This window comes from Littorina saxatilis, linkage group LG17, assembly GCF_037325665.1.
Source record: "Littorina saxatilis isolate snail1 linkage group LG17, US_GU_Lsax_2.0, whole genome shotgun sequence".
Lineage (NCBI taxonomy): Eukaryota > Metazoa > Mollusca > Gastropoda > Littorinimorpha > Littorinidae > Littorina > Littorina saxatilis.
The window spans coordinates 19,091,047-19,116,572 of NC_090261.1; the positions used below are offsets into that span (position 1 = coordinate 19,091,047).

At 45.4% G+C, this 25,526-nt stretch overlaps 1 protein-coding gene and 1 long non-coding RNA gene across 6 annotated transcripts in view; one reads left to right on the forward strand and one right to left on the reverse strand.

Annotated features, from left to right (window-relative positions):
* The window catches only part of LOC138952783 (pyruvate carboxylase, mitochondrial-like), a 479,047-nt gene that overhangs the window by 173,971 nt on the left and 279,550 nt on the right, over window positions 1-25,526 (forward strand). For all 5 annotated transcript variants that reach the window (XM_070324522.1, XM_070324518.1, XM_070324521.1 and 2 more), the window contains 2 exons: window positions 13,850-14,074; window positions 24,738-24,894. In XM_070324522.1, the coding sequence (XP_070180623.1) occupies window positions 13,850-14,074; window positions 24,738-24,894 (382 nt within the window). The remainder of the gene's footprint in view (window positions 1-13,849; window positions 14,075-24,737; window positions 24,895-25,526) is intronic.
* The window catches only part of LOC138952804 (uncharacterized), a 148,870-nt gene that overhangs the window by 84,729 nt on the left and 38,615 nt on the right, over window positions 1-25,526 (reverse strand). The window lies entirely within an intron of this gene.

Below are 25,526 nucleotides of genomic sequence, written 5' to 3' on the forward strand. Positions count from 1 at the left end.
ATTATTCAGAGTTATTCATACCACTTCACTGTGAACAGAAGAAGGATAATATGATGCTTTGCATTTCAGCTTATTGCTCAGTTGCTCAATTGCACAACACACATGTGCACATGCCAGTGCTTATATTTATGAACACACACACATACACACACACCGTGACACACACACACACATGCAAGCACAAACACACACACAGGCACACATTCACAGGCATACACATGCATGCACACGCACGCACACATGCACACACACACACACACACACACAACTCACACACACTGTTTGCTTCTAGTCTGATACACTTTGGGGTGACCTCACCGATATGTTTGGCTGACTCATAAATACACTCGGCCCAAAAATTATTGCGACAAATTTCACACCCAAATTAAAGCATTAATTCCTGTGTCATTACATTGAAACTTTCTATGGCAGTTAACTGCATAGGTTCTTAGCAATGCAGCAAGTGGATGAGAACAACTGCTAGAACATTGTATGTCCATCTGGCATTGTCACCTTTAGAGAGGATGTGCAGAGTAAGTGCTGCAACGCACAGTGAAAGGGTTATAACAGTAAATTAATTAACACTGAGGAAGTCCGCACAATATCATGATAACCCATCACAACAATTGAACATTAGGACAAATTTAAAATTGAGCTCATAGGTCCGATGAATTGGGGATTAATTCACTTTCTGCTGGCTTGACATTAATTTACATATCTTATTTCAACTCACATTTGGCAATAACTGCTAAGTTTAAGTGCTAAAGGAAGTAACCCTAAAAAAATACGGCCTTGACTAGGGTCAACGCCAGGGTCAAGGTCACCTCCCTATAGGCATGGCCATCTTAGATATCATTCTACACTTCAGCGACGAGTTGATCAGATGTGTTTACTACAAGCTACGCTAAGGCTTACTTTAGCCTTCTGCCTGGAAGGCAGACCATCAGTGCATCACCCCGGTTCTCCCTACGACTGTCTCTGCTCCTAATGCGGTCCTTGGTGAGAACGTTTTAATTATTCATTGGTTTTCGTTTTCATAAATTCACAGGTTAGGCTTGTTGTACTCTGTGCATAACGTTAGACTAACCCAGCCGTGGCTGACAATGAAAAGAAAAAGACAAGCGCGAAACAGATAGTAGCTGAGTCGCCGTCGCAGAAGAAAGCTAAAGCGTCCAGAACTGTCGTAAAGGTTTTCGAACCTGTGTCTCAAACCTCTTTTGATGTAGAGATCACGGGCCCCAAGAGTCCAGAGATGCCTGTACTAAAGGAAACTAAAAGCAAACCTACACCTAGCAAGGTTAGCAAACCTAGTGACAAAGAGGACATAACTACATTGTTTGCCTCTTTTAGTGCACAAATGCAATACATGTTTTCACAACAGCAGTTGTTTGCAGCAGAATTGAAGGCAACACGTGCCGATTTGCTTGCCCTCCCGTCGGGCGTCGGCGACGTTCAGGATTAAGGTACCTCCTTCCGTCACCATCACGTCTGCCGACTTGCACGCGGAAGACGTGCTTTCCACAAGCCACGTTTTCTTCAGGCTCTGGGAGCCTTTCTAAAGGTACCGTACAAAATTCATTAGTATCCAGGTTCTCTGGAGAACATGAAAAGCATAGACCGGAACTAGTACCTCCGCCGCCTATTCTGGCCGGGAGCGAAAGTTCGACGCACCCGGGTACTGAGCGGTTTTATGCACGAGAACCATGGGTCGTCGATGCGGGAATGCATTCGATTATTGATCGAAAGGGAGACACATGTGCACACATTGAGGACGACTTCCGGCCAGCGCAAACAGAAACTCAAACTTTCAAGTTTCTTGAGTCTCGGTCAGTGGCATTCGAGATGGCAAAGCTGTTGGCTAAAAACCCAGGTTCAGCAGGCGGCGTGCCCATCAGTACAGTGCCGCTTCTTTCAGCGCACGGTCAGGCACCGGAACAACCTGATTGACACATACAATTCCGGTCACCCCGGAACTTGCGACACTCGGAGAAGAGGGATATCGTAGAGATAAACCTTCAGGCTACACAGAGAACGCACTCATTGCACTGGAGGAAACGGGGAGATATGCTTTGGAGCTTGCATCTCTATCAGAGACACTCCTTAGGTCTCTTTCGCGCTCTGTTGACTCGTCACTTGACCCTTTTCACTTCAGGAACGACGCGAGCGAGAAGGACGTAGCCACTTTGTTGGCCACCTTGGCGAAGGTTTCGGCCGAACAAATGTCTGTGGCTGCACGGCTTTACTCGCACTCTGTGTATGCTCGTAGGAATACGTTCCTCTCTGGATTCAGAATCCAGGAAAATGCAACGCTAGAAGCCCTCAAGACTTCTCCCTTTACCGAGGGCGCTCTACTAGGGCAATCATCTCTTGACGCCCTTAACAAACAGATGCAAGACGCCAAGGACTTGGCGATTGCCAAAATCGCTCAACACGGTTTCATGAAACCACAGAGCAAGCATTATGGCCCGCCCAAACCATCCACCTCTTCGGCGAACAGGGGTCGGCCCACACAACAGACATACTCTTCTTCAAGAGGGCGAGGCAGAGGCGCGCCTTACCCCAAGAAGAAGCCGTCTTTCGGCAACTCTAGGGGGTCTGGGCGCAAGGCCAACCCCCAATGATACTCCCCCGAACCTCTAGTCCCCACAGCCCCCACTCCTTTGGTGGTGGGCGGCCCCTCCCGGGCCCTTCCACACTGGTTACTGAAAATAAACAGTCAGTGGATTGTGGGGATAGTGCGTTTGGGGTTCAGGCTGCTCTGGAAAGAGGGAAAAGCTCCTCTGACCAGAACTCCACCCACGTTCAAGTTTCCAACCAGACCGGAAGCGAGGGCGACAATTCAGACAGATATTATCGCCTTTCTCCAGAAAGAAGCAGTGGAAGAGGTGGCAGATCACAACTCCCCAGGCTTCTATGGAAGGATTTCCGTGGTCCCGAAAACTTCGGGAGGCTGGTGGCCAGTACTAGACTTGTCTCCATTGAACAAACATCTGAGGGAAATAAAATTCGAGATGGAGACTCCGGCGTCTGTCAGGGAAGCACTCAGACCAGGGGACTGGGTGACATCCTTCGACCTGACAGACGCATACTTCCACATCCTCATCCACCCCTCAGACCGGAAGTGGCTGAGGTTTCTGTGGGGAGAGAGGATTTTCCAGTTCAGGGCTCTTCCCTTCGGTCTTTCTCTAGCCCCATGGATTTTTACCATGGTGGTACGCCAAGTTTGCGCCCTAGTCAGGCAACAAGGGATACGCCTCAAAGCTTATCTAGACGACTGGCTGATCCTCCATCAGGATCAAGGGTCATGCAGTGCCCACACCCAGATCGTCCTTCATCAGGCTAACGAACTAGGCTTTTCCATCAACCAAGCCAAGTCGGAATTAATACCATCCCAGACCTTCACGTACCTGGGAATGACTTTCGATACGGTAAGGTGGTCAGTCCGCCCCTCACAAAAGAGAGTAGACAAACTGCAAAAGTTGTTGAAATCTTTGATGTCACAGCAACAGGCACCAGTCAGGGTAAGCATCAGTGCTAGGACAGATGGAATCTATGGCCACACTCGTCCCCTTGGGCAGAGTACACAAAGGCCATTCCAAGCAGCACTGAGATCGGCATGGGACACAGCCTCTCAGGGCTGGCAGGTCTCTGTACCAATACAAGACTGGATCCAACAGACCACACAGCAGTGGTTACAAACCTGGATCTCCCAGGGCGTGGCCATCGCTCCCCCTCCCCCAGAGGAGGATCTGTTTACAGACGCTTCCCTGTCAGGCTGGGGCGCTCACTTAGCTCACCATGCAGCCTCAGGCAAGTGGACATTAGCACAAGCCAACTCGCACATCAACGTGCTCGAGCTGGAAGCCGTCGCTCACGGTCTTCAGAGCTTTCTGCCTCTAGCGACAGGCAAACACGTTCGTCTGCACACAGACAATACAACAGTGGCGGCCTACATAAACAGGCAGGGCGGTTCACGCTCACCCACGTTGTCAACCAGAACGTGCCAGATTCTGATGTGGGGCCAACAGCACCAGATCACGTTATCGGCACAGTATTTGCCAGGAAAGCTCAATGTCCTGGCAGACTCACTCAGCCGATCCTCGAGAGTTTTCCACATAGAGTGGACAATCACACATCAGGCGCTTCAACGCCTATGGGCACAGGTCGACAAGCCTCTTGTCGATCTATTCGCAACAGAGTTCTCACGGAGACTGCCAGTGTTCGTCTCCCTATTTTCGGACCTGGAAGCATGGAGAACGAATGCCCTGGAAGTGGACTGGTCCGGCCTCATGGCCTACGCCTTTCCACCATTCCAGCAACTCTGCAAAGTGCTGGGAAAGGCAGAGATAGAATGCCCATCTCTCATTCTCGTCGCCCCAATGTGGACGAGCCAGCACTGGTTCCCGGACCTGTTCCGCCTGTCAGACGGACCTCCCATCCCTCTAAACCTAGAGAAGGGAGAGCTTCTGCAGCCTTGCACAGGCATTCATCATGAGAACCCACAGTCCCTACGCCTTCACGGCTAGAGACTGTGAGGAGTTCCCTGCGCCACTCAGGCGCATCGAACATGACCCTCGACTTGGTGCAAAATGCGCACAGAGAATCTACAAGCTTTGTGTATGCTTGGGTCAAGTGGTGTTCAGAGAACGAGGTCAATTCTCCCTGCGCTCCATGCAGGTAACCAACCATCTGTCCTGGCTAGCCTCACAAGGGCGCTCTCCTTCATCACTCAGAGTCAGGAGATCAGCCATTTCGGCAACACTAAGGCAGTTAGGTCACAGCATTAAAGGCACAGTAAGCCTCCCGTAAACCATCACAGATACTGTCAGGCTTTTACACACAGTACAAACACCCTTCCATTTGAACGCTCACCAAACGGGAACATCCTAGGTGCCCTACGTGAAGAGCGAGCAATTTTCAAAGAATTAATTTTGCGGATTGTGTCGGAGACAATCGGACCGTGGTGCGTTTTGGCACTAGACCTAACTTTTAAAATCTAAACAATAAATTGACAGCTACACACACATTCTTAAATCATAAAAGAATTCTTTTTTCATCAAGACAAGATCAGTACAATTCGAAGTTTTGAAAGTTTGAAAAAAGAAAAGCCCGGAAGCAGGGTTACACAAGGTCGTGGTTCTCGTACCAGACGACGGTTTATACCTATCGCCAGTTCCTCTGAACAGTCAAAAGCCATCGCTAGAGTTCTTGTGAACCACAACCGTTTGTTTCATGCATAGTCAGAGGTACTTAATAACGTGCTATTGCAGATAAGCTCACAGCGAATCGCATTCAAATTACTAACTGACGACTACATTGTGAAAAAGGGAAACTTGATCACACGGGTTCACGATGGCTCAGGGGTAAGATAAACCACGCAAAAATAAATTCTTTGAAAATTGCTCGCTCACCTAGGATGTTCCCATTTGGTGAGCGTTCAAATGGAAGGGTGTTTGTACTGTGTGTAAAAGCCTGACAGTATCTGTGATGGTTTACGGGAGGCTTACTGTGCCTTTAACCTTAGTGGTGTGATAGCAAGCATCTTAAAAGGCGCCTCAATCGGATTCACTAAAATTAGAGCCCCAGTACCAGCATGGGACCTCTTCCTCATCCTCGAATTCCTAAGATCGCAAGACTTCGAGCCTTTGCACTCAGCAAGCTTAAATAACCTGACTCGCAAGACACTCTTGCTCATCTTACTGGCCACCGCATGGAGAGGCAGCAAAATCCACACACTCTCCGGCCTTCCAAAAGACATTTCATTTGAAAAGGATGGTTCCATCGCTTTACGTTTTAGGCCGGAATTTCTTGCCAAAAACCAAAAACAAGAACAAACATCCCCCATAATCAGAATTCTACCGCTTAGTAAAATTCTTTCACCAGGAGACCCCGATATCACTAACTGCTCAGCAGCTATCTGTCCCGCACGGCACAAATCAGATCTAAAGAGCAGAAACCACTTTTCATATCACTAAATACAGCTCGGAGCAAAGACATATCGAGGGTCACTCTGGCTCGATGGTTGGTGGCAAAAAGAAAGGGGGGGGGGGGGGGGGTATGACAGTCAATTCTCTCTCTAACGTCAGCAAGAATGCACGAGGCAAGAGCCTGGGCCTCCTCTTTAGCGATGCTAAAGTCAGGAAGATTATCCGAAGTCCTACTGGAGATCTGAGGACGTATTTATCAACTACTACCTGCACGACATTTCCAGTACGCGACAGGACGATAGCAGCTCGCTACCAGCTATGGTAGCAGCAGGGCAAATATTGCCTAGTTCATAGAATGAGTATCCCACCACCCTTATTAGCAATCTGCTATATGTGAGTTGGGATAAGATAAGTAATTTAATCAAACATTTTAGTAATACATTTTCATTTGATTAATATACTTTTACTCACATCGTAAATTCCCTCCCACCTACCCCGCTATAGGTTACCTAAAAATGCTTCAGTGGGAATGATATCTAAGATGGCCGTGCTCTAGGGAGGTGACCTTGACCATGATCCTGGCCTTGACCCTTAGGGTCAAGGCTGTCTTTTTTGGGGTTACTTCCTCCTACTGGGGTGAAGCGTAGTTCAGCGTCATAGCACTTAACTGAAGTTATTGGTATATATACTCAAAGGAAAAAGTTAGGGACCGCCCTTGAAAAAACCAGCTGACTTCATCTGTGCCAAACTCCTTGTTCCTAAGTTTATAAAACCAAATGGCTGTCAGGCCGTACACACCAGTGGGTGAGCAATGCTGTGTTAGCAGGAAACTTGCTCGGGATCCCCGGAGGCCTGGCTAGGGCACGAGACAGAAACTGCCAAACTGCAAAAAGTGGACCATTTTTACGCTGGCACGCTTGTTGTTAGGTTGTCGTTGGTCAATTCTTGTTCAAAATTAGCATTACAAATAGTTAAAGTGAGAGAGTTTTAGCAAGCCAAGTGATTTTTCCCGTGGATGAGATGGCAAAGAATTTCAGTAAATTCTGCATGGTTTGTGTGATGCGACTAGTTTCATGTTTCTAGTTACTTGATTGTTATGCCTCAGTCAAACAAAGGGACATCTTATTTGTGGATTTTGTAAATATTGGTGTACAGTTTTCACTCATTCCTTTCACTTGGTGTACCGTTTTCATGCTTTCCTCCCTAATTCACAGCATGACATCATTCTGCTTGTAGCATATATATGTATATTGGAAATCCTCAGATTTGCATGCTTTAATAGTCGCGGTAGACAAATGTTCAAGTTAACCATCACCTGGTCATGCTTAGGACTACTAAGTCCGGATGATATGGTTCGTGTACGACCCATACTTTCTAAAGAAGGATTCAACGTAAAAAGTATGGGTCGTACATGACCCATACTATTCGAATAGGGATAAACTCTTTACCGCCTCTTTGCAGAGTATGGGTGACATACACGACCTACGCCATCTGAATAGGGATAAACACCGTAAAATGCCTTCTTTAATTCCATATGAGTTGTGCACAACCCACAACATCCGGATTGTGTATTTCAAATGACGTCATGGTTTATTTGTTCGTTAACAAAGATAATCCTTTTAAACGGGAAGGAAGGTTCTCTGGTATATGAGGATTACATAAAGTCTCAATTAAAAAATCCCATAGTTTTTGAGTCACTTGAGAAAAAGTGACTATGTAATCGGTCAGTGTTAGTCTGTCCGGCCGGCCGGCCGTCCGTCCGTAGACACCACCTTAACGTTGGACTTTTCTCGGAAACTATCAAAGCGATCGGGCTCATATTTTGTTTAGTCGTGACCTCCAATGACCTCTACACTTTAACGATGGTTTCGTTGACCTTTGACCTTTTTCAAGGTCACAGGTCAGCGTCAAAGGAAAAATTAGACATTTTATATCTTTGACAAAGTTCATCGGATGTGATTGAAACTTTGTAGGATTATTCTTTACATCAAAGTATTTACATCTGTAGCCTTTTACGAACGTTATCAGAAAAACAAGGGAGATAACTAGCCTTTTCTGTTCGGCAACACACAACTTAACGTTTGGCTTTTCTCGGAAACTATAAAAGTGACCGGGCTCAAATTTTATGTGAACGTGACTCATTGTGTTGTGAATAGCAATTTCTTCCTGTCCATCTGATGCCTCATATAATATTCAGAACTGCGAAAGTGACTCGATCGAGCGTTTGCTCTTCTTGTTAAGAGATAAAGACACTTTTGTGAGGCCCAGGAAGCACGGTGAAGGTTAATATGTTTTCCATTTATCATTTTTACATTCTGTTTTTCATTTTTTTTCATTTTTGACTCGCCTGAGTACTTGGTGAGTATTAGGATTCATAATTATTATGTCTCCGTCTGTATGGACAAAAGACTTTAACGTTGAGGTTACCTCAGAAGTTTTTAAAGCTAGACCTCTGAAAATTTGCACACTTTTAGGGTTTGATAATCTCACAAAGTGACCCAAATTTTGTTGACCCTCGTCAAATTTGGGGGTCACAGCGGGGTCATGTTTTTTCATAAAAACTTAACGTTGAGGTTATCTCGGATGTTTTTGAAGCTAGAGCTTCGATATTGTGCACACTTATAGGTGTTAACATTTTTAAAGGGGTTTCTGTCTCAGATTATTTTTTGCTCTCTGTCTGTCTCTCTATGTCTTCGTCTGTCTGCGATTGATTCAATTTCATGTGTAATTCCTTAGTTTTGCAAAAGTCAAACTAAGTATGATATACCTAATTGATACAGGTCTCTAAATTCTTATTGTAAACTTCTGAGTTTTATTCAAAACAAATTTATTTGGTGTTTTAAACGCAATAATGGGGCATGCTGTGATGAGTAGAAGAATGTGTGTTTACGAGCAGAAAACGGAAGCCGCCCTTGCCTATTCACAGCCGTGCACGCAATGCAAACAGGCTTAGAATGAGCAGAAGATTAAGCAACGGACGAAGCGGCAGCGTCTGCTGCGAGGACTGGGGCCGGAAGCCCAGTGGCCCGAAGGCCAGTCCACAGTTGACACCAGCAGGGACCTTCGTGGGTGTGCCAGATTGACCTTCGCTTCCGGGAAAACCCGGAAACGCGACTCCCGCAAGCGGAAGCCGCCCTTGCTCAGTCACGGCCGTACACGCTGTGCGATCAGGCCTACCGGAAGTGGTATCCACGGGTTCCGGTTCTGCTACTCGGTTTTCACGGGTCAGTTCCGGAACACGCGCAGCCTCGGCTGTCTTCGGCTACACAGGCTTCGTCTTTTGTTTCTTCCTGTCATAGGAAGTTCTCTTGGCTGAAGCTGGGTCGGATTTTGCTGGCGTCTTTGCTCTTCCGCGTACACCTTAATGGGAACGCAGGAACTTAGAGGAATTTGGACGTCAGTTTTTGGAATTTGCCTCTTTTTCGGGGATGATCGTCAGAGCGCTCTCGCGCTCTTTCCTGGAGTCACTGAACATTCCACGCTTAGTGTGTATCAGGACTCTGATGGCATCTCCACTCGTTCAGCCTGGCTAGGGCGAACGAAGAACAAAGAGGCTGTCCTCCCTTCACCTCTCTTTATAGTCGGGTGTAGGGAGGACTTGTTTCTCTCGCATGCTCAGGTCTCTGAGCAGGCTAGGAGGGACAATTGGGCTTTGACCGGAGTAGAGGGATCTGCTTTTTGAACTTCGGTGTTTTTACCAGAAAAGAAAGGTAGATCCCGTGGGATAGAGATCAGCGGATCTCTGACTTCTCTCTACAAGGGTTAAAGCAGAGCTGGCCTCCTCACGGGAAGCAGGCTCAGGCCTCGGGACGTTTTCAGCAGGCGGCCATTGGGCAGTCTCTGTCTGATTCTCGAGAATTAGATCACCTTTGGGCAGGGAGAAGGGCAGCCTTAGCAGCAAGCCTCTCTCCCCAAGGAAGTGCCCCCGATCACACCCCCCCCCTCCGCCCCCACTTTGGTGATGGCGGGGCGGGTCTCCTCCTTGCAAGTTTTCATTGGATGGTCTCTGTACACAGCCAATAGTTTGTGGGAGTGGTGAGGTCATTGATCTAATGAGGGCATATTTGCTTATGCGTCAGCCGATCCTTTCACAGTGATCTAGGCCCATCAGCTCGAGCACCCGCTGAGGTCTCTTCTGGTCGGTGCTAGCGCTGTCCTTCGGTTATACTGCTTCAGTCCTCAGTTAGTGTGACAGCAGTTCAGCCACGGGCTGCTGCAGTGGCACTTCCGGTTTGACCGGAGAGGTTGTTTCTTCCACAGACGCTTCATAGGTACGTCTGAGTTTTGGAACAACGGCTGACCTTTGGGCATCCAGGCTTTTTAGCCTCGGCTGGTGCAACGGCCATTCCACCTGTGGGCGGTGATGGTTGTTGTTTTCCCTGTTCTTGTGGCTTCGGACTTCGACTTTCTTTCCTTTATTTCATCTTAGGCAGGAGATGAGATAGGACGATTTCCGTTTGAGTGGGGCTGCTGTTTTCAGGCTTCCCCGTTCTTCTCAGTTTGCCACAAGCTGCTGGACTTGGTCCTGGTCGTCTTTTGCAGAGTCTGACTCCGTCTTTCTCTAGTGATCAGACGCGTTCTGGTGTTTCGTCCAAACTTAAGTTGCGCTTGAGTTGGCCTCGGAAGTAACATTCAGATTTTCCTGAGGGGACATTGTCTTTGGCAATGGCTGCCAATGCATGTTGGAGGAGTCATTCTTTGTGGCTTATCTCCTCTCTCAGGTTTTTCGCTACCCCTCTCCTTTTGGCAGAGCGGTATCTAATGTTCCCGTTTTCCTTTGCTGTGGGCTTATAGCCCAGCATATTAGGTGGCAGCCGAAACTTATGTTTCGTATATTTACCTGGTACTTTGGGTACTTTGGTACATGGCTGTTCCACGGGTTTTACGGCTCTCAGCCTGAGCCTGTGCTATAGTCTTCTACTCTGCGTGGTTCGACTATGGCATTTTCGGGCTGCGGCGTTTGCCGGTTGATCGCCGTGTCTGACTCTCAGTCTTTCAGAGGTAGACAGACACGGCTAGTTGGTCGGCTGGACTCAGGAATTTCTCCTGATTTGGCTACGAAGTTTACTTGGGGTTTTTGAGTTTCCTTCATTTACTTTCAAGCAGACTGTTCTGTAACAATCTGGCTTTTAGTCATTTTGTTTAGGGTCACCGGTCACTACAGTTTTTGACCACGGTGATTTCTTCTCTTCTGAGGCTTACGCTATTTCGTAAGCCTCTGCTTCCTCGTATTGCTTCTCTCTCTGCTTTCGCATTGACTGTTAGGGCATTACGGGCGACCGTCTCTTTTGAGATCTTCCCGTCGAGGGGGGTTCTGGTACCTTGTACTCAGGTGTATCTCTCTCTCTCTTTGTTGGGTATTGGTCATTCTGCCTTGGTTTGACCTTTATCTCTCAGTCCTTTTGGGCTTCACGCCATTCCTAAGTTTGATTACTTTGGCGTGATCGTCTTATGGTCGCCGCGAGGTTTGTCCGTCACCTCACTGATCGGACTACCTTACGCATAGATCGTTTTTCAGTGCATGTGCATTTCCTTCCATCCGAAAGGGGGGGGGGGGGGGGGGGCAGCTTGTCTTTCCCTCTACTTGGCTCGGCTTAATCCAAGGCTGGGTTCTCTTTCTGGGTCGTTTGGTCCAGGAGATTGGAAGAAGTGCTGGGCACACATTTCTGGCTCTCTGATGTTGTCTTTCGCAACTTTTGCCTGAGAGACATCTCGGCTGTCAATCAAGATGGTTCTCAGGTCCTTTCCTGCCTTTTTGGCAGTGGGCCAGTTCCTGGCTAGAGTTTAGAGTGAGTTAGATTTTCTTTCTCACTGGGCCCTTCCCTGACCTTTTGGCAGCAGGCCAGGTTTTTGGCAAGGTTTTAAGAGTGTGTTTGGTTTTTCATTCCCACCGCCTTGTTGAAGCTATCTGCTTTTATGTGATTCGGAGTAAGAATATGTAATTTAATCGAAAATTTTTAAGTAAATTTTCATTTCATTAATATACTTACCCGAATCACATAGTGTATTCCCTCCCGCCAACCCCGCATATGATTTTTTAGTCTATTAAGTGGTATGAAGACATGTGGTGTTTACAGGGGAAGTGACGTCACGTAACCCGGATGGGAGGTAACTCCCCGGGTAGGTGGTCATTGCCATGCCTGTATTTACACTTTTTGTGTTGGGTTGCTCCCCTTTAAAATTGTTTAAGACCTTTAGCATGTAAGACTGCGTCAATGCTTTTATGTGATTCGGGTAAGTATATTAATGAAATGAAAATTTACTTAAAAATTTTCGATTTACTCATGCATGTGTATTCACCACTCTCTCTCTCTCTCTCTCTCTCTCTCTCTCTCTCTCTCTCTCTCTCTCTCTCTCTCTCTCTCTCTCTCTCTCTCTCTCTCTCTCTCTCTCTCTCTCTCTCTCTCTTTTCATTTGTCCAAAGCATCAGTGTTCATTATATCCACACAAAAACACTCAAAGCTTTAACAACACATTTACTCATGCATGTGTATTCACCATTGTTTTCACTATGTTACATATACGACGCTTTATATTTGTGTATAATATGTAATGTGTAAATATTCATATGTTGTTGTTTTTCTCTACCTTTTTTTCTACGTTAATATCCGTGTAAATATGTGATTAGATTAGTCCCCTCTCTGGGCGAGGGCTGGTTGAAAAAAAGCTCGTTGTATTGCTTATGCCACAACCCTCGAAAAATAAAATATGATTTGATTTGATTTGATCTCTCTCTCTCTCTCTCTCTCTCTCTCTCTCTCTCTCTCTCTCTCTCTCTCTCTCTCTCTCTCTCTCTTGCCAGGGCAATTAGACTGAAACAATTCCTAAATCTGCATGCTTGACAACACGGCTAACACTGCTGACAATAAAGGATGGTCACCGGCTACCGATGGTGGCAGGTTCGACCTGCTTTGGTAGTACCTGCCTTTAAAGGGGCGTCATTGTTAGTTTGATGTGCGATGGGGTGTCAAGTTTGAGGCATGCTCTACAGGTCAATGAGAGTAAACATGTTTTTTCACAAAAGCAGACAGAGACAGCAGACGAGTAAAAAAACACAAAAAGTAAAAGGTCGGTCTTGTTTTTTTCGGGGTCCAAGCATTATCTTCGTGATTTGGCCAAATTTGCAATATGGTGGATTCCCCTGTAGGTTAATTTTTATTTTATTTTGGTTCAAAATTTCTACATTTTGTTTGTCAAACTATTTTGGTTGGCATAATTGCGATGAGCTTTTGACAGCCCTGTCACTATATCTGTGCATTTAGTCATTTGAAACTTGGCAAGATAAATGAGATTACCTTGATGTTTATAAACTCAAATTATAAATATGTTGTTGAGCAATGGTCCCTTTATTGTTTGTCTGCTGTTTTGCAATAAAAGGATCACTCTCCCACAACCCACTGCGATGATAACCTAAAAAGGTTCCTGCAATGTATCGATCCTGATCCATACAAACCCAAAGGATTTATTTTCGGAATTCGTCTATTGAATTACAATTTTTTTCAGAAGCCATCGGAATGAGTTTAAAAGTTTATTTAAAGATACAGTCAAACCTTTCTAGAACTACCATGGAGAGGACTGACCAAAAGTTGTCATTGTAGACAGGTGGTTGGTATGGAGAAAAACCCATGATCCGGGATCCTTTTGGGTGGTTGTAATGGGCTGGTCGGGGTGGTCAACTGAACTCTTTCCGCTGGATGTTCATCAGGACAGAGAAACCAATGTTGTTTTAAGACACTTTACTTCAAAAAGCGTTATTTTTTCTCTTTCACTTAGCTTGCACATTTACCTTTATTGAAAGACAACATTTCTGAGATTTTGGGAAGGGACCACAGTAATCGCAATTTATGTTTGAAATGTATTCAATTTTCCTTGCTATCAGTGAACTCTCATCTCACTGTTGCCTGTATTGTGCCCCCTTGCAGCCACCAAACCTCCAGCAGGCTGGCGCAACATTCTGGTGTCTGAAGGCCCCGAGGCGTTTGCCAAGAAAGTGCGGCAACACAAAGGTCTGCTGCTGATGGACACCACCATGAGAGACGCTCACCAGTCCCTGCTTGCTACCCGTGTTCGTACCTACGACCTCGATCGTATTGCTCCATACGTCGCCCACAACTTCAACCCTCTCTTCAGTCTGGAGAACTGGGGTGGTGAGTGAGAGAGGAGGGGAGGGGTGTGTTGGTGGTGGAGAAGACAGAGAGAAAGAGTGTGTGTGTGTGTGTGTGTGTGTGTGTGTGTGTGTGTGTGTGTGTGTGTGTGTGTGTGTGTGTGCAGAAACAGCTGATTAAAACAAAGTCTCCCTGTTCAGTGCTACAATTGTAAAACTTTTTTTTTTAAACATATATTGTCTAAGCCGCCATATTGGAGAGTTTTCTGGCAAATTGGTCTTTAAAAAGTAAAGGGACATTAGCTGTACTGTAATTTAGAAACACCTGCTCCAAAACTATGCCAAATAATTAAAGGCACCCATTTAATGCGTCAAAAGAAATGATGCTTTTACAGTAAAACCTGCGAGCAAAGGACGCTCTTGGGGAGCCTTGCCACTGTCCTTTGTAGCAAGGTGTCCTTTCTTATGAATATGAATGCGCCAACATTTTTTTTGAGAAAAAAAACAACCAACAGTCACTGATTCTTTTTTGCCACAGTGATTATTAAAACTCAAAGTTTTGAAGCCCTCAAGTTTTTGTTTTTTGTTTTTTTGAAAGAAAAGGAGAGAGAGAGAGAGAGAGAGAGAGAGAGAGAGAGAGAGAGAGAGAGAGAGGTGCAATCGGTTTCTTATCTGAAGCAATGGGCCATTCACTGGAAGATTCTTTGATTGGGCTGTTGAAAACCACTCGAAGAGTTCTTCGTTCAACTCGTCATAGGTTGTTTTTCTTCTCTTAACACATTTTGCCGTCGATCTGGCACCGGAGTCCCACTGACTGAGAATTTGTGTTCGATCAGCTTTTATGTTGGAAATTTGAGTTTTTCCTCAATTCAGCTCATCAGCAACTTTTCCAACGGTCTTTATGACATCGACTCTCTCTTCTAAAGTCAAATTTTTTCGTTTTGGCATGATGAGACGAAGACGAAGGATAAGACGAAGATGCATCACAGTACAGAAAGTAGAAACCCGAAATGTTTGTGAGTTCACGGCATCGACCAATGAGCGTGCACCATACAAAAATCAACTTCTTTCAAGTGCTGTCATTGGCTTACAAAATAAGCTTCTCGCGCGTTCACATCGCCAGCGAGATTGTATTTGCAGAACCAAGATGGCGGACCAGCGTCTGCTAAAAGCTGTCTGCTTCAAGGGTTTGTCCGTTGTTGACAAGTAACGAACCCAATCGGGACCAAAAAAGGGTGTCCGCGTCCGCGCCTTTGAAGTGTTCGCTCTTTTAAGGTGTTTTTGAGAGTAAAATACATCCGTCCTCACTTGAATTGTCCGTTATGCTAAGGTGTCCGCCGAAATAAGGGTCCGCTAGATGCAGGTTTTACTGTATCACAAAAAATAATGCAATTTTCACAAAAAATAATGGTTTTATCACGAAATATATACATTACCACAAGAAATCTGAACTGTCAAAAAAAAAGATGTTATATCAAAAGAAAAAATCAATTATCAATAAAATAACTGTATCTTCTAAAATAAATTTAGTTCGTCAAAAGAAATACTGTTTAATCAACAGAAAAGATACTTAAATCAACAAATAAAATAAAACATTCACAAAAATGTATGATTGAGTGCTTGTCGTTCCAATGTGAGTGATATTCTTCCCTGAGCTTGTTTTCTTTCTTTGTATGAGACTGATCTGGACTCACTACTCACTCACTGGACTGAACTGGACTCACTACTTTGTGACACTGATCAGTATATTGATTTTGCTTTTGCCTGTTAGTTGCTGCATTAACTTTGGCAAGAAAAGCAAAACCAAGATGGGAGAGGAATTTACATCTAGTGCTCCAATTACTTTCGGTTTGACGGACTCGTCTGAAGAAGATGAAAATGAAGAGCCTGCACCGAAAAGAAGACGAGGAGAGGGAAAAGATTGGGCGAAGACAAACACGTTTCAAGATTCTGCAGAAGCCCTCGATCATGTTCCCAAGGATTCCTGGTACATCACCGTCGCTACAAAAACCTATGACGGGGAAAAAGGTTTACTATCGATGTAAACACGGATCTAGCTGCCCTGCCGAAGTGTTTCTTCTCTATAAAGCTGAAGATGCGTGTGTGGATGTATATGAGACTGGCGAACATGAGCATTCACAACAAAAGGCAGCACGCGGAATTACCCAACGTACAAAATCGGAAATTGACGCGTTGTTTGAAGACGGTATCCAGAAACCTAGAGGAATTTTGGTTGCCCTTCGCAACAGAGGGTGTCAAGCGATGCCCACTAAAAGCCAGCTCACCAACTACCTCTCTACAATGAAAATCCGCGAATATGGAAAACATACCATTTCTCTTGGAGAGCTTTCCGCCTGGGCCGAAAGCCGAAAAGTTGTCCCTGAAGATGATGATGCGCCCTTTGTTTGTGGTTTTGATTGTGAGTACGGCGAAAGAGAGTCCAAGTTCTTCCGGATTTGTATGTCCACGAAAAGACTTTTGAAGCTGGGGTCTAAAACAAGACATGTCCAAGCTGATGCCACCTACAAACTCATTTGGCAGGGATTCCCGGTATTAATTTTGGGCTTTTCTGACGTAAATTGTAAATTCCATCCCTTGTGCTTGGCTGTCACGAAAACGGAAACTCACGAGGATTTTTCGTTTGTGTTTTCGTTGGTCGCGCATGGCGTAAGCCTCGTATCATCTGGTGAAGAATCGTTTGCTCCGACGCACTTGATTTCCGATGCTGCAACTGCGATCAGAAATGGATTCACCGCTGCATTTGGCCATGCGCCGGATAAAAGGATCATGTGCTGGGCTCACGTAGTCATGAACGTTGACAAACAGTTAGTCAAAATCAAAGATAAGAAGGTTCGAGCATCCGTCAGAGAAGACATCGTTAACCTTCAGCTCTGCCCAGATGAGGATTCTTTCATGCACGCTACCTCCCTCTTCATGAACAAGTGGAGGAACAGCAACAACACACATGATATGCTCAAGAGTATCCATCAACCAACAATGGATTAGAGGCCATTAATCAGACTATAAAGCGGCAAAATACCTTCAGAGAGAGATTGGAGCTGGCAAGATTCCTGAGCGTAGTCGAGCTTCACCTTCTGAAAAACTGGTCCTATAAAACCATTGCAACCATGCCGGAGAGAACACTCGCTGTTTGGACGTCTGCTTACCAATGGGCCTCGTCGAATGCAGACGCCATCAAATCTGGTAACTTCATCTACGTCGCTGGAGAAATTCTGACCAACAGAAACACCACTTTGCGAAAGCATCTAGGAACACACTGGAGGAATACATCAGCTGTCGAAATTGAGTGTGGACAGTGTTGCTGAATGCTGACAGAATGACAACTTGTAATTGCCTTAAGTTCATGAAATCCAGCATCTGCAAGCATTCACTCGGAATGGAAATCAGACAAAAAATGTGTGAAGCACCAGCGGCAGCAAAAACAATGCCGATCGGCCAAAAACAAAAACGTGGGCGCCCATCCAAAGCCAAGCCAGCGTTGATAAGGCAGTAGAGACAGTAATAGTCTCTAGTACAAGTCTTCCGAATGTCTTCTGCAAGGGTCAGGGTCAGGGTCCTGTAAAGCCATTGCAACCATGCCGGAGAGAACACTCGCTGTTTGGACGTCTGCTTACCAATGCAGACGCCATCAAATCTGGTAACCTCATCTATGTTGCTGTAAATAGTCAGAGGGTCAGACATGCCGATATTTGAACTGAGTATACTTTTTTTTTTTGGTGCTCAAATTATTAATTTTTGTGATGAAAAGTGTTTTTCTTTTGTAATATGAATTTTGTGAGAATATAGTATTTTTTGTGATGAAACATCATTTTTTGTGGAGAAAAGTATTACATTTTGTGATTAATAATTTGTTTTTTTTTAATAAATATTTTGTGATGAATCAATTTTTTTTTTGGATAAAACATCTATTTTTTGAGTCACTTGAGAAAATGTGACTCTATGTAATCGGTCAGTGTTAGTCTGTCCGGCCGGCCGGCCGGCCGGCCGGCCGTCCGTCCGTAGACACCACCTTAACGTTGGACTTTTCTCGGAAACTATCAAAGCGATCGGGCTCATATTTTGTTTAGTCGTGACCTCCAATGACCTCTACACTTTAACGATGGTTTCGTTGACCTTTGACCTTTTTCAAGGTCACAGGTCAGCGTCAAAGGAAAAATTAGACATTTTATATCTTTGACAAAGTTCATCGGATGTGATTGAAACTTTGTAGGATTATTCTTTACATCAAAGTATTTACATCTGTAGCCTTTTACGAACGTTATCAGAAAAACAAGGGAGATAACTAGCCTTTTCTGTTCGGCAACACACAACTTAACGTTGGGCTTTTCTCGGAAACTATAAAAGTGACCGGGCTCAAATTTTATGTGAACGTGACTCATTGTGTTGTGAATAGCAATTTCTTCCTGTCCATCTGATGCCTCATATAATATTCAGAACTGCGAAAGTGACTCGATCGAGCGTTTGCTCTTCTTGTTTTATGAAAAAATTATATGCGATAATTAAATGAAGCGTGGCTAGGGACGCTTGCCATGGGGGTTACCTCCCATTGGTGTGTACTACGTCACTACCGCTTCCCGAGCACGTGGCAGAATTCATACGACTTTTTCAGCTCAGAGGAGAAGGTCGCATTTTCTTTCGCTCTCGTGGCTTTCTGCATGCTGTTTGCTCGGCACCCACCGGCCACGTTACCCGTCTGCTTGCTTGCTGCTTCGTAGTTGGTGAGCTCTTTCCAGTTAGTCGTTTCGACTAGCGTTTGTTGTTCTTTAATTCTACTGAATTTTCGTCCGTTTTTGGACTTCGAAATTTTCAGTAGGTTGTTGTTTGGCCGCCATTTTGGTAGCCATTTTGACTAGCGTTTGTTGTTCTTTTTACTGAGCTTTCGTCCGTGTTTGGACTTCAAAATATCTCAGTAGTTTGTTGTTTGGCTGCCGTTTTGGTAGCTATTTTTTTACTAGCGTTTGTTGTTCTTTCTGCTGAATTTTCGTCCGTTTTGGACTTTAAAATGTTTCAGTAGTTTGCTGTTTGGCCGCCATTTTAGTGGCCATTTTGGTCAGCATGGCTGACAGCGAAAAGAAACGTAGTGTGAAGGCTGAGGGCAAGGGCAAAGGTCCGTCGAAGCCTAAATCTTCGGCTTCTTCTTCAAAACCCTTGTGGTTGTTGTTGTTTCTGATCAGGCACGCAATACTGTTTTTTCTGTGCCTATTTCTGCCCCCAAAGATGTTCATGCTGTTTCACAGCCTAGCGTTAGTATGTCTTCTAGTTTGCCTTCTGTCTCGGCACCAGAGTCTAGGCTTTGGTGTCGACTTTGATTAGCTCTCTGTTTCCAGAGATCCGCAGCCTTCCCAGCCAGCAAAATTATGCGCAGCGAATGCGTCTCGCAGTCGCCAAATAATGCGTTCCAACTGCAAAAGACGCACTCGATATGCGCGCGTTTTTGCAAATCGAAATCAGTGCGTGACGAATTCGTTTTCCTTCAGATAACAAAGACCATACGCGCCCCCAGCGCACACTTATGCAACATGAAGACTAAGTATGCGCTCTCACGCAGACGTCACGATTGCTTTACGCACTCACGCAGGTGACACAACTACTTTACGCACTCTCCACGCAGATGTTACAATTGCTTTACGCACTCTCCACGCAGATGTCACAATTGTTTTACGCACTCCCACGAAGTTGACACCTCCACTTTACGAAATCTCACGCAGTCGACACCTCCACTTTACGAAATCTCACGCAGGCCACAATATTGCTTTACAAATTACACTCTCACGCAGACGACACGATCACTTTACGCACATCCCACAATAATTGTAATGCATTCAAAGAGCACAGTCTCTTACTTAAACAAACAAAATAATTTGCAGTCCACAACATTTTATTAATGAAAACAAAGGTCAAGTGTTCATTTGATCAAAAATGATTTTAACCCTAACGAACTTTCCAATAATTGAAAAAAAATATACTGTATAAAAAAGGACATTTGACCCTGACATATGGCTGTGAACCTTAGGCACATATTTAAGCATGAACAAGCAACTTAGTCAACCTGGAAAATACCCAATACAAAAAATGAAGCTTCAGTTTTCAACATTATCAAATAGGCTTCAAGATGACCAAAGGAAAGGATAACTAGAACAACAAGAGGCGAAGCCTTCAAGGCTCACGTAAGAAATCGACAAACAGTAACACAAACTCAATCACTCCGTCACACACACACACACAGTACACACACACACACACACACACACACACACACACACACACACACACACACACACACACACACACACACACACACACACACACACACACACACACACACACACACACACACAGAAAGAGCATAGGTGAAACTGTGCAAGAAAGCGAGACACTAGATCTAGATCTGTCTGTCTGCATGTAGCCTACTTACATGGACACGACTGCCAAATAGTCTCGGCCCGCTCAAAATAACAATCACCGAGACTTTCAGTAATTCCATCGCGTGACGTCTAACCCTCGTACGTCATAATGTGACGTCAATGTAATATGACGTCTTCAAATGTAAAGTTTCTACCACAGACATACATACATACATACATACGCACGCATGCACGCACGCACGCACGCACGCACGCACAGACAGACAAAAGTTAGCATCGCATAGGCTACACTTCAAGAGCCAAAACTGATAAAAAGCAGTCCAGCACATGCAGTGCAGACTGAATTGCACCCGTAGAAGGCCAATGTGAAAAAAAGCTTTTGCTCATGTGTAATAAATATATCAGAAACATAACCCCTGCTGTACTTAAACAAAAATGTTTGATGTGAAGCAGATAAACACTTAACATCAGTTTGGATTTTTGACCGGAATGGTTTTTGACTCACATGCGAAGCAAAAGTGAGTCTATGTACTCACCCGAGTCGTCCGTCCGTCCGTCCGTCCGGAAAACTTTAACGTTGGATATTTCTTGGACACTATTCAGTCTATCAGTACCAAATTTGGCAAGATGGTGTATGATGACAAGGCCCCAAAAAACATACATAGCATCTTGACCTTGCTTCAAGGTCAAGGTCGCAGGGGCCATAAATGTTGCCTAAAAAACAGCTATTTTACACATTTTTCCCATTTTCTCTGAAGTTTTTGAGATTCAATACCTCACCTATATATGATATACAGGGCAAAGTAAGCCCCATCTTTTGATACCAGTTTGGTTTACCTTGCTTCAAGGTCAAGGTCACAGGAGCTCTTCAAAGTTGGATTGTATACATATTTTGAAGTGACCTTGACCCTGAACTATGGAAGATAACTGTTTCAAACTTAAAAATTATGTGGGGCACATGTTATGCTTTCATCATGAGACACATTTGGTCACATATGATCAAGGTCAAGGTCACTTTGACCCTTATGAAATGTGACCAAAATAAGGTAGTGAACCACTAAAAGTGACCATATCTCATGGTAGAAAGAGCCAATAAGCACCATTGTACTTCCTATGTCTTGAATTAACAGCTTTGTGTTGCATGACCTTGGATGACCTTGACCTTGGGTCAAGGTCACATGTATTTTGGTAGGAAAAATGTGTAAAGCATGTGAGTCGTATGGGCTTTGCCCTTCTTGTTTTATTTTCTGTCGCTGATTTTGGGGTTTTTACTATTAATTTTTGTTGCAGCATAAGCTTACTGTTTTTTAAACCATCAAATAGCACAAAAATTGTACACATGAAAAAATCTAATGTAAGTGCACTGATGAAAATCACTTGTCAAAGGCAAATTTTCCAATGTTGTGCAACACGTTGTGCGGGAGGAGATGAAGCGCTCTGCTTTGTCTTACAGCTCCGTCCTCCACTCAGAGGTGGGGGGCACGTGTTCCTTGGCTCCTCGGCGGCTACGTTGTCCAGAGGGGATCTCCCTGGTTCTCCGCCGTCGCCCTCCTCTCCTGGCCCTTCGAACCGGTCTGTCAGCGCTCGTGACGCTACAGGACATTCCCTTTCTGGAGACAGTTCTCGTCATGACCGGCATACGCTGTCTCTCGCTTGCGGGAGTGCAGGTACGCATGTCCCTTCGGGGATACGGTCATCGCAGGGTCACCCCCTGCCAGGTACGTCTGCCCCTTCTCCTGGTGGTAACCAGTTCCGGGGAGAGGGGCAGAAGCAGCAGCCGTTTTCGGCAGCTGCGCTTCCGGTTTTCACCGGAAGCATTATGGTCCACCGGCTAGCGGACATGTCATAGTCCCATCCGGTTCGGACCTAGCCTTACGTCAGCAGTCGTTTTCGACAGCTGCGCTTCCGGAAGCATAGGTTCACCGGCTAGCAGACATGTCATAGTCCCATCCGGTTCGAACCTAGCCTTACGTCAGCAGTCGTTTTCGACAGCTGCGCTTCCGGTTTTCACCGGAAGCATAGGTCCACCGGCTAGCGGACATGTCGTAGTCCCATCCGGTTCGAACCTAGCCTTACGTCAGCAGTCGTTTTCGACAGCTGCGCTTCCGGTTTTCACCGGAAGCATAGGTCCACCGGCTAGCGGACAGGTCGCAGTCCCATCCGGTTCGAATCTAGGGCTGGCCTACGGGCATAATGGCTTCCGGCCTCAGTCCGTGTAGCAGTCGTTTCAGCCACTGGCTGCCTCGTCTGTCGCACTTCCGGTTCCGACCGAAAATGTTGTTCCTCTCACTGACGGTTACGTACGTACGTCGTGGTTTTTGGAACAACGGCTGGCCTACGGGCATCCAGGCTTTCAGCCTCAGCATGTGCAAGAGTCATTCCACCCGTCCGCAGTGTTGGCTACTGCACTCTCTGTTCTTGTGGCTTCGGACTTCGACATTTCCTACCTTCATCCTCATCCTAGGCATGAGATGAGGCAAGACGATTTCCGTTTGGCTGGGTTTCCGTCTTCCTGTTATCCCGGTCACCCTTTTGCCACAAGCAACTATGACAACGGTCTTTGTCCGTCTGTCTCCGCGTCTGACTCTGTCTTTCGTTGGTGAGCAGACACGTTCTGGTTTTTCGTCCAAGCTTAAGGTCGTACTTGAGTTGGCGGCGGAAGTATCATCCAGATATTTTTCTGAGGGTGCATTGTCCTCGGAGGCTTCCGCTTCGGTTGCCCCGTTGGTAATGGATGACTTCCGGATTTCGAAGTAGGAGGACTCCTATTTCCGGATTGAGGAGTCACCCTCTGTGGCTTACCACCTCTCTCAGGTTTGGCCTAGCCCTCTCCTTCCGGGAGAGGGTTAGCTAATTTTCCGGTTCCTTTGCTGTTGGCTCTTAGCCCAGCACCTGAATCGGCAGACGAAACTTTTGTTCCTTTCACTGACGATTACTTGCGTTCTTCGGGGAGTTCGGAACATTGGCTGGCCTACGGGCATCACGGCTTTCAGCCTCAGCCTGTGCATTGGTTGTCCTGCCCCTCCGCCGTGTCGACTAATGCACTTTCGGTTCTTGTGGCTTCGGATTTCGACTCTTCCTCTCTTCACCCTCAGCCTAGGCATGAGGTGAGACAGGACGACTTCCGTTCGGTCGGGTTTCCATCTTCCGGTTATCCTGATCACCCTTCTGCCACAGGCAACTATAACTACGGTTTTGCCCGTCGGTCTCCGGGTCTGACTCTCAGCCTTTCAGCAATGAACAGACGCGTTCTGGTTTTTCGGCCAAACTCAGAGAGACATTTGATTTGGCGGCGAAAGTAACTTCCAGATTTCCTGAGGACTCTTCGTCTTTGGAGGCTTCTGGCAGGTTGGCTTCCCGGTTTCCAGGTATGCCGACCAGCCTTTCTTTGATTTCTGGCTTTTGATACGCAGTCAATTGCCTACAAGCAGACTGCCTACGGCTTTCAGCCATTTTGTTCATGCGTCACCAGTCACACCAGGCTTCGGCCACTGTGATTTCTGCACTTTCGGTTGCTGAGGTCATTGCTTCCTTGTACTAGCTCCCTCTGCTTACGCATGGACTGGTAGAGAATAATGTGCGGCCAGTTGGGTTTCCGATTTCCGGTTACGCCGACCACACCGTTGTGGTAAGCAGCTACCTCCAACCATCTTCGCCGACTGAGGCAGGAAGTGGTAGAGGATTATTCCGTCAGGTGGTTCTAGTTTCCAGTTTCTCCGACCGTTTCTCTTTAACAGAAAACAACGTTTTGGGGACAATTTTTCGTCCCATTATTTGTCGTTTCCTGCCGCTACACAGGATTGCTATGAATCTGATCAGCATATTTATTAGTTGGGACGAGAAAGAATTTACCTGATGCTCCCCAGCATGTCGTAAGAGGCGACTAACGGATTCTGTTTCTCCTTTTACCCTTAAGTGTTTCTTGTATAGAATATAGTCAATTTTTTTAAAGATTTTAGTCAAGCAGTATGTAAGAAATGTTAAGTCCTTTGTACTGGAAACTTGCATTCTCCCAGTAAGGTCATATATTGTACTACGTTGCAAGCCCCTGGAGCAAATTTTTGATTAGTGCTTTTGTGAACAAGAAACAAATTGACAAGTGGCTCTATCCCATCTCCCCCCTTCTCACGTCGCGATATAACCTTCGTGGTTGAAAACGACGTAAAACACCAAATAAAGTAAAGTAAAGTTCAACGTCTTAGCACTCAAACTGAAGTTAATGCTATATATGTGAGTTAAGTAAGTATATTAATCAAATGAAAATGTATTACTAAAATTTTCGATTTAACTACATTATCCACATTCCGTTTCCTCACACAGGTGCCACATTTGATGTGGCTATGCGTTTCCTTCATGAGTGTCCCTGGGATCGCTTGGATCTGCTGAGGAAGCGTGTTCCCAACATTCCCTTTCAGATGCTGCTTCGAGGGGCCAACGCCGTGGGTTACACCAACTACCCTGACAACGTTGTCTTCAAGTAAAGGACTTTTGGGCTTGATCTATATGTGACCCTCCACCACGAAATGAGTCGCATGTCACCTCGCGCGGTTCTGCGCTAGGCTTAACATAAGTCCGGGGAGTGTTTGGTAACAGTGTGAGGGTCACCTTAGTCACAGGCTTATAACTCAAACAGTTTTCGCTCTTTTCTAAAACGGTTTTCACCACTGGATAGAGCATAAAACACTCTTTAGGAAAATGTAAAAATATGAAAATCATGCAAAGATGACATGTGACTCATTCCGTGGTGGAGGGTCACATATCAGCTAGAACCAATCGTCGCGATATAACCTTCGTGGTTGAAAACGACGTTAAACACCAAATAAAGAAAGCTAGAACCAATTGCTGAAATTGAATTCAAGGAGAAGTGACACAAATTACCCAAAAAAAGATGGCACTCTTTATCCTTTTAACTACCAAGTTTATTGTTCTGTAGAATCCCTCAGCTCCCAAGTTATTTTGAGCAGAGACGGTCAAAAACGGGTATGCGTGTTTAAATTATTATTACTCAGTTTCTCTTTGTCAGATTGATAAAAAAAAAATGGTATATTATTGGATAGGGATCAAACTTCAAAGAGTATGTGTTCTTCTTCTTGGTGGTATGTATGTCGC